At 48.6% G+C, this 16,039-nt stretch overlaps 2 protein-coding genes across 4 annotated transcripts in view; one reads left to right on the top strand and one right to left on the bottom strand.

Moving 5' to 3' along the window:
- The window catches only part of Arhgap1 (Rho GTPase activating protein 1), a 40,980-nt gene that overhangs the window by 19,451 nt on the left and 5,490 nt on the right, over positions 1-16,039 (bottom strand). The window contains exon 1 of one of the 2 annotated variants that reach the window (XM_040745835.1): positions 2,222-2,343. The exons of the other annotated variant lie outside the window; for it this stretch is intronic. The gene's annotated coding sequence lies outside the window, so the exon portion shown is untranslated. Of the gene's footprint in view, positions 1-2,221; positions 2,344-16,039 lie in introns of those variants that run through there. 2 annotated transcript variants of the gene reach the window in all.
- Positions 2,329-8,116, top strand: Znf408 (zinc finger protein 408). 2 transcript variants are annotated; one of them, XM_013126695.3, is made up of 6 exons: positions 2,329-2,437; positions 2,687-2,827; positions 3,128-3,405; positions 4,130-4,191; positions 4,362-4,621; positions 6,560-8,116. In XM_013126695.3, the coding sequence occupies exons 2-6, from the start codon at positions 2,782-2,784 to the stop codon at positions 8,053-8,055; spliced, it is 2,142 nt and encodes a 713-aa protein (XP_012982149.1). In that variant the 5' UTR covers positions 2,329-2,437; positions 2,687-2,781; the 3' UTR covers positions 8,056-8,116. The 2 variants fall into 2 exon arrangements, with proteins under 2 accessions (XP_012982149.1, XP_005088078.1); XM_005088021.4 differs by lacking the exon at positions 2,329-2,437 and having other exon boundaries at positions 2,444-2,827.

Genomic DNA, 16,039 nt, shown 5'->3' with positions numbered 1-16,039 from the left:
CAACTAGATAACCTTCCATCTTGAGGAATTTGCCCCAACCCATCTTCTCTCCCCAATTCAACCAGGACGTTATAGGGCTGCTTCTCACAGGATCCTCTAGCTTAGTGGTTCTCACTCTGTGGGTCAAAACCTCTTTGGGGGCCAAACAACCCTCATAGGGACCACCTAAGACTATTGGAAAACACAGATATTTGTATTATAATTCATAACAGTAGCAAACTTATAGTTACGAAGTATCAATGAAAATAATTTTATGGCTGGGGGGGGTCTCACCACAACATGAGGAACTGTATTAAAGGGTTGCAGCATTAGGAAAGTTGAAAACCACTGACTCATTAAAGGACAGATTCCAGATCAAAACATCCTCCTGCCTGAGCCTTCTCTCCATCCCTATCATCGGCCAGGTACAGGAATTCCTTGACACCCCCACCTCACAGCTATCCAAGAGAAATCTTTTAGTACACAGTAAGTAGCTGGTATGACAGAAACAGCATGAAATCAAATATATAAAAACTGTCTTAAGAGTCCTGTCTCAACCAAGGACTGTAAAGATCCCAGGCAAGTGCCTTTCCTGTCTGGACCTTAAATTTCCTTATCTACAAAAGCCAAGGCTCCTCCCAGAAATATAACTCTGCAGTGTTCAGCAGCACTTGCACGGAAGCAAACAGGGTAAAAAGTAGCAGCTAGAGCTGAGCTATGTGTGAGGGAGTGAGGGAGAGGGAGACATAAGAAGAAAGCAGAACTGGACTCCCAGCGCTTTCCCAGGAACCTCGCTCCTGGCCCTTCTAGACCTTACCTCCTTCAACTCCCACACAGCCTCCTTCACAGCAAAACTAATTCCGGTAGTGCCCGGCTCCCTGGCCTCTCTCACTCCCTTCTGTTGCCTTCTCTGAGCCAGGTGTTTATCCGCTGTTTAGTGGGAGATGAGGGAAGCCTGGGAAGGGAAATTCTAACACAAAATGATAGAAATGAAATATATCAGCCACCTGTGAGACCTAGTCCACCCTGCAGAAACACTCTCAGATTAATGTTCTGAGCAGGTAAACATGTACCTTCAGAATGTGTTTGAAATAACTAGGCAAAGCCTTTGACTTTTACAAAACAGTCAAGTATCTCTAAAATTCTGACACTTGTCAACTTTTCTCTAAGAAAAATGAACAGATCCAAGAAATCTTGCATGCAATTTTAAAGGCTTCACAAGCCCTCTGAGAATTATTGCTTAAGAGCCTATTCCAAAGGCTAAAGTTATAGTCAGTAGTAGAGCACTCTCTTGCACACACTGGGCCCCAGATTCTCTCTGCAGCACAGAAAGACAAAGCCACCTATTCAGAACAATGCCTAGCACACAGTAGGCACTCCATCATTAGTTGAATGAATGATTTTTCTAAGTGGAGAAGGAAACAAACATTTGTGGAAAGCCAATATAGTGCCATAATCTGGGCACAAATCCACCTCACAACTGCACTACTAGTTCAGCATATGCTATCAAAGCCATTGACAGTTTGAGCAAACTGGGGGAGGGGTGAGCAAGTTGCTAAAGGTCATAGAACCCAGAGGCAAGATTTTTATCCACAAGGACCAGTTTGAGGTGGTCTCTTAGTGAAGGTCAACCTTTCAACAACTCTCACGTGACTATCAATCAAAGTTCACAGGGCTCAAGGAAGCGCCACAAAGGGGCATTCAGAACTTTTCATATCAAGGCAGAACAGAGATAGCAACCTGAAGTCACAGTATTTGCAGGCCTTGGAATCGGACTGCTGTGTGACTCCGGAAAAACAAAAAATCCTACATGACAGTAACTCAACTATTAACACGTTTGCATAGTCAAAAAAACAAACGACAGGTTGAGTGCATTTCATTGCACAAGAAAATGAGAAGAAAGCATGAATTATCCAGTGGCAAAGTCTATCACTTCCTCCTAATTTCTCGCTCTCAGTGCTTTCCCTGTCAGGGAGACTTCTCCCTCCCGCGGGTGTGTTCGGTATTGGCCTGTGCCTGGGAGAGGGCAGGAAGAAGTCAGAGAAAGTGGCTGTCTTCTCACTGCAGACACCGAAGCGGGGCAAGACCCCAGCAGCGGAGAGACCAAGGCCCTCAGGCCCAGTTCCACCCCCGCGCCACTGCCTCCGATTCTCCCCTTGAGGACCTAATCCCTTCAGACGACCGGAGCAGCTCGTTCCATTCCCCCACCACGCCCAGCGAGACCCCGCGCTCCGCAGCTCACCGCGCTCCGGCAATGCTCCCTCTGCCACGCCTGTCAAAGCTCGGCAAACATCCGGCTCCGAGGAAGACCGGGAACCGCCCCCTCGGGGGCCCTCAGCTCCCCAGCCACTTCCGCCACATCTTCCTCCTACTTCCGGCTGGCTGCCCGGTCCAAACATGCCTTTCCTGGAGCCCCGCCCACTTCCGGCAATCACCTGCCGAAATGCCCGCCTAAGAGGTTAGACAGTAGAACTAACTGTCCGGCTTGTCGCTCCCCCCCAAAGGAGGGTGGGTTGGGCATATTGGTTCCGCTTTTCCAGATACTGGAAAGTAGCGTGCCTCGGGAATCCTGGGTTCGTATCGTTCTCGGACAGACTTTTGTCTGACCAGTACTTCTAAACTCCCAGTCCTGTGGTCCAATGATGCATAACCATCAAGATTCTTTCTTCTTTCCTTTTTTTAATTTGGTTCTGAATTCTTTCTTGAGCGTAAATTTGGACGTCAAGGACTGTTTCCGAGAGGAACCGGGACAAAACGCTCGCTTCCGGCGGAGGGGTGGTGGCGGGAGCTCTCTGGTCCAGTATGAAGGAGGCGGAGGAGGTGCTCTTGGGGAAGACACTGCCGCTCCGTGAGTGACCTGCGATGTCTGCGACCCTCAGCCCGGGACTAGATGGCCCCAGCGTTTTCTAGTCAACGCCTCCTCCCTACATCCCTTTTTCTCTCTAGCCTGGGGTCCTGCCCCGGTGCCTTCCAATCATCTGGGGTCTAAGAGCCTAGGCTCCCTTCCAACCTTGCAGGGCCTGGGGTAGAGCCTTGCTTAGCCCTCAAACCGCTGAGGCATAGCTGACCTTGCACTTTCCTCCTGCATCTTTCCCCAAACCCACGCCCTGGTGGGCCGCTCCTTCACTGCCTTCCCGTCTCCTTGCAGCCCCCAAGCCGAGCCTGGGCCAAGACTCAGGATGGAGCCCTTCTGGAGAAGGCTTTGCCCAGGGCCTCAAAGACTTCCCGCCTGGTTCGAGCCCTGCCATACTTGCTCTAAAGACCCTCCCCCAGGGCTTGGCCGTGGGCCCCTCTAGCGCCAGGAAACAGCACTTGGGGGTCTGGTGTGTCGGAGAGCCCCTGCAGCGCGGACTGCATTGGGGACCTCTGGAAGTGGACTCCGTCTTGGACGAGAAAGGCGAGGGAGATAAGCCACCACATGAGGAGGTACTGAAGAATAGTGCGTCTCCTGTCTTAAAGTTTGGGGGAAGTTCATGTATTTCCTGACAGCTCTTCCAGTTTGTTAGAAGCAGGGTATTTAAAGCGCTGGGAAGTCATTTTTGTCCCTTTACTACAGGAGTGTCTTACCTAAGCTGCAGTAACGAAGGAATGCAGATGCAAAAAGTTGTGAGCTGAATTCCTAGGGTGTCAAAGGTCAGAAGCTAAGGGTACCCGGATCAGATTTGAGCCTCATCAACTAGTTAACGAAATTGCTTGTAAAAAGAAATCAATGAGCCGGGTGTTGGTGGCAGCACGCCTTTAATCCCAGCACTCGGGAGGCAGAGGTCAGCCTGATCTACAAGAGCTAGTTCCAGGACAGCCTCCAAAGCCACAGAGAAACCCTGTCTTGAAAAGACAAAAACAACAACAAAAAATGATTGTTGTTTTTCTGCAGGGTGTGGTGGTACATGCCCATTAGTCCCAGCACTCAGGCAGAGGCAGGTGGATCTCTGTGAGTTTGAGGCCAGCCTGGTTTACAGAGTGAGTTCCAGAACAACCAATGCTACACAGAGAAATCCTGTCACAAAAAAACAACAGAAAAGAGTTTCATCTTAGAGTTGGCCCAGAAAGGTTGCAGCCAGACTTGATTTTGTTTTGTTTTACTACTTGAGAAACACCCCACCGCCACTGCCAAAGGCAGTTTAAAAGGGCTTTCATTGTTTTATTCCAGAACCTGTCACTGGGCCAGTGGGGAGCCATGTGCACCTCGAAGCAAAGTTCGGCTTGGATCAGGTAAGTTACACAAGTGTGCATACAGACTATGCTTGGCTCGGGATGGAACCTGAAGCCAATTCTAGATGTCTGGTGGGGTCTTTTCCAGTGTGCCCTCCCAGAGGCGTGGCAGAGGGGTCAGGAGACCTGCAAGAAGACCTGTCAAGCCAGCTCTTGCTCTTACTTTGCAGTTTGGTGCAACGAGCTGGGCTGCGGCGTGATGGAAATGTGTGCTTGGCTTGGGCAGGGGAGGAGCCTCACCTGCGGGTGTGCCAGGTCGTGCTGCCAGGCTCTGAGCTACTGCTGTGCCCACAGTCACCCCCAGAGAGCCTAGGTGTCAAGCACCCCAGGCTAGAGGAAGAAGCAGCTGGAGCGGCGGTGGCAGAAGAGGAGTCTGCCCTACAGGAAGAAGTGGCCTCCCCACGAGAGGGTGCAGCAGAGTCTTGCACAGGTACGTGTCCACTAAGCTCTAGTTCAGGGTCATGGTGGCCACATAAAAGACTGAGGCCTTCTGGGCTATATGTGGCCCTATCTCAAAACAAGCAACCAAGGGTGGGAAATGCCTGGTTAGTTAAAGCACTTATGCACAGGCATGGGAACCAGACTTTGGATCCCAGCATCCTTGTAAAAGCTGATTGTGAGGGTGGGAGAGACAGCTCAGTGGTTAAGAGCACTGGCCATTCTGGCTGCTCTTCCAAAGGACCCAGGTTCAATTCCCAGAATCCACATGGCAGTTCACAACTGTATGTGACTCAGCCGGGAATTGGTGGCACAGGCCTTTAATCCCAGCACTCGGGAGGCAGAGGCAGGTGGATCTCTGTGAGCTCGAGGTCAGCCTGGTCTGCAGAGCGAGCTCCAGGACAGCCTCCAAAACAATACAGAGAAACCCTGTCTTGAAAAACCAAAAACATAAAAACAACTGTCAGTAACTACAGACAACACTCTCACACAGGCAAATTATCAAGCACACAAAATAAAATTAAATATTTTAAAAAATGAATACTAAACTGGGTGTGGTGATATGTTCCTATAATCCCAGCACTCAGGGCAGAAAGATCATCAGCCCAGGTTACATGCAAAACTCCAACTCAGAACAACAGCAGCAGATACTGAGCAGTAAAAAAGAAAACCTACTTTGAAAACGACAGAAGACATGAATAAACATTTTTCTTAAGAGACAAATGAGCTCATGAAGGTGAACATTATTACCTATCATAGAAAAGTTAAAATTGACCTAAGGCTGGGCATGGTGGCATACACATAATCTCAGGATTCAGGACACTGATACAGGAGGATTACCATGTGTTTCAGTCAGCCTGGACTATAAAACAGAGAAACTATAGTAAGGTATCATCATATAACAACCTGAGTTGTTAAAGTAAGAAATGGTGGTTATTGCCGGGCAGTGGTGGCACACGCCTTTATCCCAGCACTGGGAGGCAGAAGCGGGCAGATCTCAGTGTGAGGCCAGCCTGGTCTATAGAGGGAGTTTCAGGACAGCCAGGGCTACACAGTGAAACCCTGTCTCAAAAACACCTCCCCCCCCCCAAAAAAAAGAAAAAATATGATTATATTGATGAAGATAGGAAACTATACAAAGTTTCTCGTTTCTTGACATTGTTATACATTTAAAAACTTTAAATTTCTAATGGCTGTTTTGGGTTTGTTTGGTGTGTGTGTGTGTGTGTGTGTGTTTTGGTGGGAAGATGTCGAACTAGGAGATTCACCTGGTTTGGTCTCCCAAAGCTGGGACTAAAGTGTGTGCCGCCACCTGGCCGTTATTAGGACATTATTAATTCGGGTGCGTGGGTATTTTGCCTAAGTTTGTGTACCACATTGTACAGTACTTGAGGGGTCCATAAGAATGCACTGGATCCCACTGGAACTGGAGTTACAGAAGGTTGTTAGCCACCATGTGGATGATGAGACTTGAACCCTAGTCCCCTGCAAGAGCATTGTTCGTAATTTCTAAGCCGTTCCTCCAGCCCCATCTTGCCCTCTCTCATTCCCAGGCCCTAGTACCTTTCATCTTCCCAAACAGTACACCTTCTACTTTTGGGTCTTAGCCCCAGTTGGGCAGGGTTTTTCATTTTATTAACAAACTCAGCCCGGGAGGTGTGAGGGTCCAATCCCATGAGTGTCTCCAGTGAGAAGAAAGCCGTTACTCTAGAGTGGCCTCCGTCTAGGGTTAACAAGGTGGCCACCTTGATGTGTTTCCCCTGAGATTGGACAGGGAAGAGGAAGAACAGCTCTTGCCCAGGGAAGAGATGTGTGTAGGATTTTCCACTGAAGAGTAGGTGCCGGGCAAGAAAACACATGGAGTATAACTCCCCAGTAATACTGTCTGCTACCAAGCTTGGCTAACCCTTATACCCATCTCTTCCCTCAGATCCTGGTCATGAGTCACCCCATAGTATCCAAGGAGAAAATATGATAGGTTCTGAAACTGTAGCCCCAACTCAGAATCAACCTTTCAAGGATAGCCAACCCCTTGGCATGTTGCTTCAAAATGACAGCATGGATAAGGAGTTCCTGCCACAGACACCACCTGAACCTCAGGGCACCTCAGCTGCCCAGAAGAGTGTAGAGAGCCATGAAGCCAGTTTATTAACTCCCAGAGGGACCCAGGTGCAAACCTGCCCAGCTAAGAGCTTACATGTCCCCAGCAACGGATGCCTGCCTACAGTAAAGACCTCAGAACCCAGAACCCAGCTCCCTAACTTCCCTGTACTGCTCTGCAGCCCTCCTCACCCAGAAGAAAGCTCAAAGCAGGGGCGACGACACCGGTGTGGAGAGTGTGGCAAGGCATTCCTGCAGCTATGCCACCTCAAGAAACACACATTTGTTCACAAAGACCACAAGCCCTTCCTGTGCACCGAGTGTGGCAAGAGTTACAGCTCCGAGGAAAGCTTCAAAGCCCACGTGCTGGCCCATCAGGGCGTGAGGCCCTTCCCTTGCTCGCAGTGTGACAAGGCGTATGGTACCCGCAGAGACCTCAGAGAGCATCAGGTGGTCCATTCTGGTGCCCGGCCCTTTGTGTGTGAACAGTGCGGCAAAGCCTTTGCTCGCCGACCTTCCCTGCGGCTACACCGGAAGACGCACCAGATGCCAGATGCCCCTTCCCCGTACCCATGCCCAGTGTGTGGCCGGCTCCTGGCCACCCAGGGTTCATTGCGGAACCACATGAGGCTCCACACTGGGGAAAAGCCATTCCTGTGCCCACACTGTGGCCGAGCATTCCGCCAGCGGGGCAACCTCCGAGGACACTTGAGGCTGCACACAGGGGAGCGCCCTTATCGATGCCCACACTGTGCCGATACTTTCCCTCAGCTTCCAGAGCTGCGGCGCCATCTCATCTCCCACACTGGTGAGGCCTACCTGTGCCCTGTGTGTGGGAAGGCCCTCCGAGACCCACATACACTTCGTGCGCATGAGCGCCTGCACTCAGGGGAGAGGCCCTTTCTGTGTCCCCAATGTGGCCGAGCTTACACGCTGGCTACCAAGCTGCGCCGTCACCTTAAGTCCCACATGACAGACAAGCCCTACCGATGCCCTGTCTGTGGCATGGGCTATGGCTTCCCTCAAAGCCTCAGGCGGCACCAACTCAGGCACCAGCATGGGGTTTCCGCCAGCCCTTCTCTGCCCCCGGCTGCCTCTGAGCCCGCAATGGCACTCCTACAAAGTGAACCAGAATTGCTGGACACATGCAGCCAACAGCAAGCGCCCTCAAATGGGGGTATTGTGGAGGTTACCACCTCTGAGAACCAGGGAAAGTGCTTTGTGGTACCCGAGGGGCCCACCCCTTCCCCAAACCTGGTGCTGATCCATAAGGATGTGGGCTTTAGTGACTGGACTGAGGTGGTAGAGGTAGAAACTGGCACTTGACACCTTCCCTGTGTCCGCCCCACCCCGACAAGAGCTCTCCATAAAGACTTCCAGCAGATTATGTCTGTATGTCATTCTCTTTGGGTCTCCTGATGGGTGCAGGAACCAAGTTGACTGGCTCTTACAGCTGGGAAAGCTCAGCTGTCAATCCATCCGTCATATATCCTCTGTAGTTCAGATTTTAGTTAATTTTGGGTGCTTTTCACAGTATCTAAAGCAGTGGTTTTCAACCTGTGGGTTGTAGCCCCTTTGAGCATGGAACAACCCCTTTCACAGCCTAAGACTTAGAAAACATGCTTAAATTATTATTCATAACTAGCAAATTTACAGTTACAAAGTAGCAACAAAAAGTTAGGGTTGGTTCTCACCACAACACATTAAAGGGTTAAAATGCTAGTAAGGTTGAGAACTACTGGTCTAAAGGTTGTGAAAGCTGAATAATGTGGGTAATGGGTTGGGTGGATTTGTGTGCGTCTGTAGGCTTGGCCCACGGGAAGCTAAGAGGAATTACATAGTTTGCTTTGGCTGTGAGCCTTGTCAGTGTGAGATGTTGGGGATGGACAAACGGGTAACTGGGTGTGGCACACAGGTTGAATCCCAGCACAGTGAAGGAAGGGTTGCTGCAAGCTTGAGGCCATTGTGCGCTACATACAGGGACCGGTCTCAGTTGGTGGTTCGCTGAGCTGTGGGTGTGTCGGAAATTACTCGGGAGGCTGGGTATAATAGCTCACACCTGGCATCCCTGTCCTTGGAAGCATAAGCTGGAGGCCCACCTGCCCCCACTTTAGGAAGAAGACTCGTTAGATAGGAGTTCAGAGGGGCATGTTAATTGTTTGGTGTGTGATGTGGTCTACGTGCCACCCAGGGCCTCCCCAGGGACAAGAGCACACCTTGATGGAAGTCCAGGCTTTGTGTGATCTTAGCCATGTTGTAAGTAGTATCTTTTTTTTTTTTTAACAAATAAAGGAGTAAAGTGCTTTAAATATTCTGCCCACAGCCACAAAGCTACCTGTGGACAGAGTTTAGAGTCTACCTGTTCTACTTTATGCTGTAGGTAGGCTCCCAGTATCAGTACTATACTATCTTGGTTCCCCCTGATTTGGTAGATGAATGGGGGTGACTGCGGGGATGGAGATCAGGAGCCATCTCTAGTGAAGTGACAAGCAGAGTGAATAGCAGTGGGTAATGGGAACCTGCCAGAAGAGTTAGGTGCTAGGCAGAGGAAAGGACAAAACCCAGTGTTGCCACCTAAGAACAAGGTGCAGAGGGACCATGGTGGACCAGGGATGGTTATTGTGGGTACAACTGTTGATTGGTTTCATAAAGAGCTGAATGGCCAATAGCTAGGCCAGGGTATAGGCAGGACTTCTGGGCAGAGAGAGGAAGTAGGAGGTGAGTCTAGACCCCCAGGAGACTCTGAGACCTAGGACAACTTGGACACACAGAATGGGATAATGGTAAAAAGCCATAAGGCAGAAATGTAGATTAGTAGGAACAGTTAATTTAAGTTACAAATACTAGCTAAGAACAAGCCTAAGCTTTAGGCTGAGCTTTCATAATTAGAAGTCTCTCTGGGTGGTGGTGGCACATGCCTTTAATTTCAGCAGTTGGGAGGCAGAGACAGGTATGTCTTTGAGTTCGTGACCAGCCTGGTCGACAGATAGGCACCAAAGCTACACAGAGAAACCCTGTCTCAAAAAAAAAAAGTCCCCATGTCATTTGGGAGCTGGCTGGTGGGACAGGGAAAGACTAGCTACAGGGAGAAGACAGGTGTAGGTGGAAGTGAGTGACTTTTGGATGGGTGTGTTTTCTGGAGGCACAAGTGATGGAATTCAGACAGTTACTGAAGGAGCAATTATGAGTTAGGTTCCTGAGACTCAGTCCACATTTTCCATTTGTGGTGAGGTAGGCCTTGAGAGCTATGAGAAACAAGCAGTTGGGGAAAGGTGCCAGGTCACTTAGCAAATAGGAACCTTGAAAACGATGAGAGCAGCAAGGAGGCCTCAAAATGGCCAAGGTCATGAGGTCAGTCAATAGCAGAGCCAGGACTGACTGCAGACTCCTGATGCCTGGCCTAGTGCTCCTGCAGCTTCCATGAGTGGGATGTCCTTTCTTGGAAAGACTGATTGTTAGTGTTGTTTTGATTTGAGACAAAGTGTCAGTGCCTGGCTGGTGCCTGGAACTCATTGTAGTCCAGGTGAGCCTTGAATTTATAACAATCTTCTTGCCTTAGCTCCCCCTCACCAGATGTTGAGATTATAGTTAGAAGCCATACAACTGTCACGTGATTCTTAATAATTTGGTGTATAGAACCAAACACAAACTGGGTGGTGGTGGCACATGCCTTTAATCCGGCACTTGGAGGCAGAGGCAGGCAGATCTGAGTTCAAGGCCAGCCTGGTCTACAGAGTGAGTTCTAAGACATCCAAGGCTACACAAAGAAACCCTGTCCTGAAACCCCCATCCCCACACACAAAAGAACCAACCGTGACTGGAAAAAAAAATTAGAAATCAGTGAAATGATTCCTAATGATATTCTGCTATACTCACCTAGCTCTCCTATACTCATAGATTGGTGTCTAGCTCAATTGTCATCAGAGAGTCTTAATATGGCAACTAATGGAAATATGCAGAAACCCACAGCCAAAATTAGGCATAGCTCAGGGAATCCTGAAGAAGAGGGGGAGGAAAGATTGTCTGAGCCAGAGTGGTCAAGGACACCACAAGAAAACCCACAGAATCAACTAACCTGGCCTCATAGGGCTCACAGAGACTGAACTAACAACCAGGGAGCCTCCATAGGATTGACTAGGCCCTCTGATATGTTGCTGTAATGAGTCTCTGTCCCGCCAGTCAGCTTCTAGATCATGACATGAAGACTTACTAATTATGAAAGCTCGGCCGATAGCTTAGGATTGTATCATTAGCTCTTATACCTTAAATTAACTCATGTCTATATATCTACATGTTGCCACATATCCTGTGGGTTTTACCGCTCCTCCTGCATGTCTGCTCCCCCTGTGTCCACTGGTGACTCCTCCTTCTTCCCAGCATCCTCTGTGCCTGGAAATCCTGCCTAGCTATTGAGTATTCAGCTTTTTATTAAACCAGAGTGACACATCTTCACAGTGTACAAAATGATTCCACAACATGTTACAGCTGTGTAGCTAACAGTGGAGCAGGGGCTGTCTCTGATTCTTGTGTGGAACTTGGGGACCCTTATCCTCATACTGGCCTGCCTCATCCAGCCCTCAGCTTGACATGCCGCGTCTGGTTGACATCCCTGGGAGGCCTGCTCTTCTCTGAATAGAAGAGGGGGAGGCAGAGGAGAGGCGGGAGGGGGGAATGGAAGGAGGGAAAACGGTGGTTGGGTTCTAATAATAAAAATAATCTGGTGTATACTGTATATACTGAAATAGAATGCTTCTTGCCATAGGACAGATTCTCTGAAAGCAATGTTGGATACCTTTTTATAGATTCAAGCTATAGAACCCCAAATCAGAAAGTGGGGTTGAAGCTGGATATTGTGCTTTTTCCCTATAGCCCCAGCACTTGGGAGGCTAAGGTAGAAGAATTAAAGAGTTTAATCCTCAATTGATCTACATGCTCAAAAAAGAGGGGGTCCTACAACAATAAATAGGAACCCCATTTAGAGACATTAGATGCCACAGAGCCTTCTGACCAGAAAAGAGCCTGGTGGTGAGACGGACGGGCTCTGCGCTTCTTTTTTTCTTTCTCGATCTTTTTTCTCTTTTATTATTATTTGGGGGAAAGGTCTGCGCCTGCTGCTGTGTGCCTGTGGAGTCAGATGACAGCTTCACCAGTCAGCTCTCCTTTCACCTTATGAGAGCTCTGGGAATCAAACACAGGTATTTTCACCTGCTGAACCATCTTGCCAGCCCTTTAAAAGTTTTTTGTTTAGATTTTATTTTATGTGTGTGAATCTTTTACCTGCAAATATGTGTGTGTAGTTGGTCTGTGCCTAGTGTCCACAGAGGTCAGAAGAGAGTGTCAGAGCCTTTGGAACAGGTGGTTGTGAGATGGGTGCTGGGAACTGAATCAAGGTCTTGGGGCCAGGCCGTGGTGGCGCACGCCCTTAATCCCTGCACTCAGGAGGCAGAGGCAGGCAGATCTCTGAGTTCAAGGTCAACCTGGTCTACAGAGTGAGTTCCAGAACAGGCTGGAAAGCTACACAGAGAAACCCTGTCTTCAAGCCCCCCCCCAAAAAAAAGAACAACGAATGCTCTTAACTGCAGAGCCTAACCCTTTAAAAAATAACATGTCTTAAGTTTTTAGATGAAGGGAAGCATTACTGTGTGTCATCAGGCTTGTGCTGTATTGATGGTTAGTTTTAGTTGTCAACTTGACACAATCTATAGAGAATCTCAGTGGGGGATTGTCTAGAGAAAGTTGGCTTGTGGGCGTGTCTTGAGGGGAGGTTATCCTGGTTGTGTTGAGACTGAAAGGCCTGCCCACTGTGGGCGGCACCATTTCCGCAGATGGGATCCCTATCTGTGAGAGCAGATAAAAATGAGCTGAGCACAAGTGTGCATTGACCCATTGTTCCTGACCATGGATGCAATGTGGCCAGCTGTCTCAAGCTCCAGATGTGTGGCTGCACCTCAGTGATGGACTGTGACCTGGAGCTATGAGCTAAGCAGACCCTTTCTCTCCTAAGTTGCTTTTGTCAGGATGCTTTATCATAGCAACAGGAAGGAAGCTGAGGCACGTGGCAAGCGCCTTTGCCTGTTGAGCCACCTCACGGCCCCCTTTTGTTCTTTAGTTCATTTTCAGCAGGGTCTCACTCTGCAGCTGAGGCGGAAAGACTCCAACCTCTGCCTCCTAATCCAGATATTCACTCCATGCCCACCTTATAAGGTGACATCTTTTTACCTATTCACTAAACAGCACCCCCAAAGAGGGTGGCAGACAGAATAGGTGCAACGCCATCAGTTAACAGGGAATGGAAGTAAACACCTCAATGACACACTTACCCATTCATTAAATGCTTCTTATAAAATGAAAAGCATTGTTAAGGATACAGACAGCTGGAACCCTCAAACCTCATTGGCTGGAGTGTAAACTAGTACAACCATTTGGAACAGATGTTTAGTTACTTAATAATACTGTACCTACTTTGTGCCCAGAAAGTCCCATGCCCCGGGCATTATCCAACAGAAGTGAGTTACACAAAAACATGTATTTGCCGGGCAGTGGTGGTACACACCGTTTATCCCAGCACTCTGAAGGCAGGGACAGGTGGATCTCTGTGAGTTCAAGGCCAGCCTGGTCTATCAAGTGAGTGCCAGGACAGCCAGGGCAGTTACACAGAGAAACCCTGTCTAAAACAACAAAACCATGTCTTCAAGAATACTCATAGGGGCCCAGTGAGATGACAAGAGGTTGGAAGCACTTGCCATGCAAGCTTGACCTGAGTTCGATGCCCGGAACACACAAGTGGAAAGAGAGTTGAGTCACAGCAGTTGTCCTCTGACTTTCACACGCACACTATGGCACACGCCCATGTGTTTTCACACACACACACACACACACACACACACACACACACACACGCACAATCAAATCAATCAAATTAGAAACACCTGCTCATAGAGCCCCCAAACTGTAAGCTCATTCAAATGCTCACTAATAGGCAAATTATAAAAATAAATCTAGGTGTGGTGGCACACATGATTGCCTTGGGTTCAAGGTCAGCTCCAGCTATACAGGAAGACTTTGTCTCAAAAACAAACAAACAGCCGGGCGTTGGTGGCGCACGCCTTTAATCCCAGCACTCGGGAGGCAGAGGCAGGCGGATCTCTGTGAGTTCGAAACCAACCTGGTCTACAGAGGGAGTTCCAGGACAGCCTCCAAAGCCACAGAGAAACCCTGTCTCGAAAAACCAAAAAAACAAAAACAAAAACAAAAAAAAACAAACAAACAAAAAACCCACCTCAGCACCTACAGAAGGGACAGATTAGTAAAATATGCAATATCCATACAAAGAACTGCACATGTGATGAGCACGGATGGCTCCACAGAACCATGCGTGAGCTAGAGGAGACAGACACAGTGTTCAAAGGTAGACAACGCTGGTATGTGTCAGGATGGTGTCACTAGAGAGGGCAGCTGCAGGCTGACAGCAAGAAACTTTGGGGACTGGTCGGATACGGTGCACATGAAATATGGAATTAGGCAGGGCACGCCTTTAATCCCAGCACTCGGGAGGCAGAGGCAGGTGGATCTCTGTGAGTTCAAGACCAGCCTGGTCTACAAGAGTGAGTTCCATGACTGCCTCCAAAGCCACAGAGAAACCCTGTCTTGAAAAACCAAAAAAAAAAAAATGTGGAATTAAATGATTATGATTTGTAAATTTTTTTTTGGTTTTATGAGACAGGGTTTCTCTGTATTGTTTTGGAGGCTGTCGGTCCAGCCCGGCCTCGAACTCAGAGATCCGCCTGCCTCTGCCTCCCGAGTGCTGGGATTAAAGGTGTGCACCACCACCACCCGGCGATTTGTAAATATTACGCAAGCCTTATTTTAAGAGGCATATATGATATAGAATTACGCATTTGTTGATGGGGAAAGGGCCATCAGTATGGCTCCACAGTTAAGGCACCTGTTGTGAAACTTGACCTCCTGAGTTCAGTCCCTGAGTCTCACAGGTAGGCGAGCACTGCCCTCACACGTGTGCCGTGGGGAATGTGCACACACAAATAAATACATGTAGCTTCATGTTTTAAAAAGAGGCATATGTTTGTTGATTTGAGACAGGGTCTCTCTATGCAGTCCTGATTGTCCTGGAGCTTTCGATGTAGGCCAGGTTGGCCTCAAAATCATAGTAATCCTCTTGCTTCTGCCTCCCCAGTGCAGGGATTAAAGGCATACACCACACTCAAATGTATAAATTTTTGAAAGTTTTTTTTTTTTTTTAGCTGAGCAGCAGTGGTGGCACAGGTCTTTTTTTTTTTTTGTTTTGTTTTTTTTTGTTTTTGTTTTTGTTTTTCGAGACAGGGTTTCTCTGTGTAGCTTTGGAGGCTGTCCTGGAACTAGCTCTGTAGACCAGGCTGGCCTCGAACTCACAGAGATCCGCCTGCCTCTGCCTCCCGAGTGCTGGGATTAAAGGCGTGCGCCACCAATGCCCGGCTTTTTTTTTTTTTTTTTTTTTTTTTTTTTTGTACTGCTTTTTCAGAGGAACTAAGTTTGATTCCCAGCGCCCACAATGGGTGGCTCATAGCTGCCTGTCACTCTTGGAGATTTGGTGGGGTACCAGCACACACACACAGACATACCCATATACAAAGGTAAAAATAATACATTTAAAAAGGGAAAGCTATGTGGTGTGTGTGTGTGTGATGTACATGTATGAAAATACATGGAAGGGGGCTGGAGAGATGTCTCAGTAGTTAAGAGCACTGACTGCTCTTCCAAAGGCCTCTGATTCAATTCCCAGCACCCAGATGGCAGCTCAAAACTGTCTGTAACTCCAAGATCTGACACCCTCACACAGACATACACACAGACAAAACACCAATGCAAATAAAATAAAAATAAATAATTTTTTTAAAAAAGAAAGAAAATACATAGAAGTGAGCCACTCGGGAATTAAGCTAACTGTGGAAGACCCAGTCCCCAGTTCTCTGCCAACCGCGTTTCTCTCCAGACTGCACATGACCCCAAACAGCTAGCCTTGGTGAAGTCAAGGGTCCCTTAATTCCCGGGTGTACGTGCTCTTTGTCCCTCTGTTCTATTTAGACCCAGGACTAATATTTACCTTGTAAACAGGAAATGAGGGAGGGGGAGGGGAAGGCCCAGAGCTGCTGTGTAGAATTGGAAACCTCTGGAGGCTGGCCCGGTGCAGACAGGTTGGGAGGGAAGGGCTGTGTCAGGGAGACCCAGAGTCGTGGGCCAGCTCCTGTTCTGGGGCAGGAGACCGGAGAAGACAGCCTCCGTTCACAGCACCCGACAGGATAGCACCCTTAGA

Source organism: Mesocricetus auratus, unplaced genomic scaffold (genome assembly GCF_017639785.1).
Source record: "Mesocricetus auratus isolate SY011 unplaced genomic scaffold, BCM_Maur_2.0 Super-Scaffold_100004, whole genome shotgun sequence".
NCBI lineage: Eukaryota > Metazoa > Chordata > Mammalia > Rodentia > Cricetidae > Mesocricetus > Mesocricetus auratus.
Note: the sequence above shows the minus strand (reverse complement) of the source record. Positions and strands in the feature narration are given on the sequence as shown.

Excerpts from the sequence above, each read along its gene's own strand:
- Znf408 (XM_013126695.3), top strand. The coding sequence starts at position 2,782 with ATGAAGGAGGCGGAGGAGGTGCTCTTGGGGAAGACACTGCCGCTCC. Across the intron at positions 2,828-3,127 it reads GGGGAAGACACTGCCGCTCC|CCCCCAAGCCGAGCCTGGGC; the intron begins GTGAGTGACCTG and ends GTCTCCTTGCAG. Across the intron at positions 4,192-4,361 it reads CAAAGTTCGGCTTGGATCAG|TTTGGTGCAACGAGCTGGGC; the intron begins GTAAGTTACACA and ends CTTACTTTGCAG.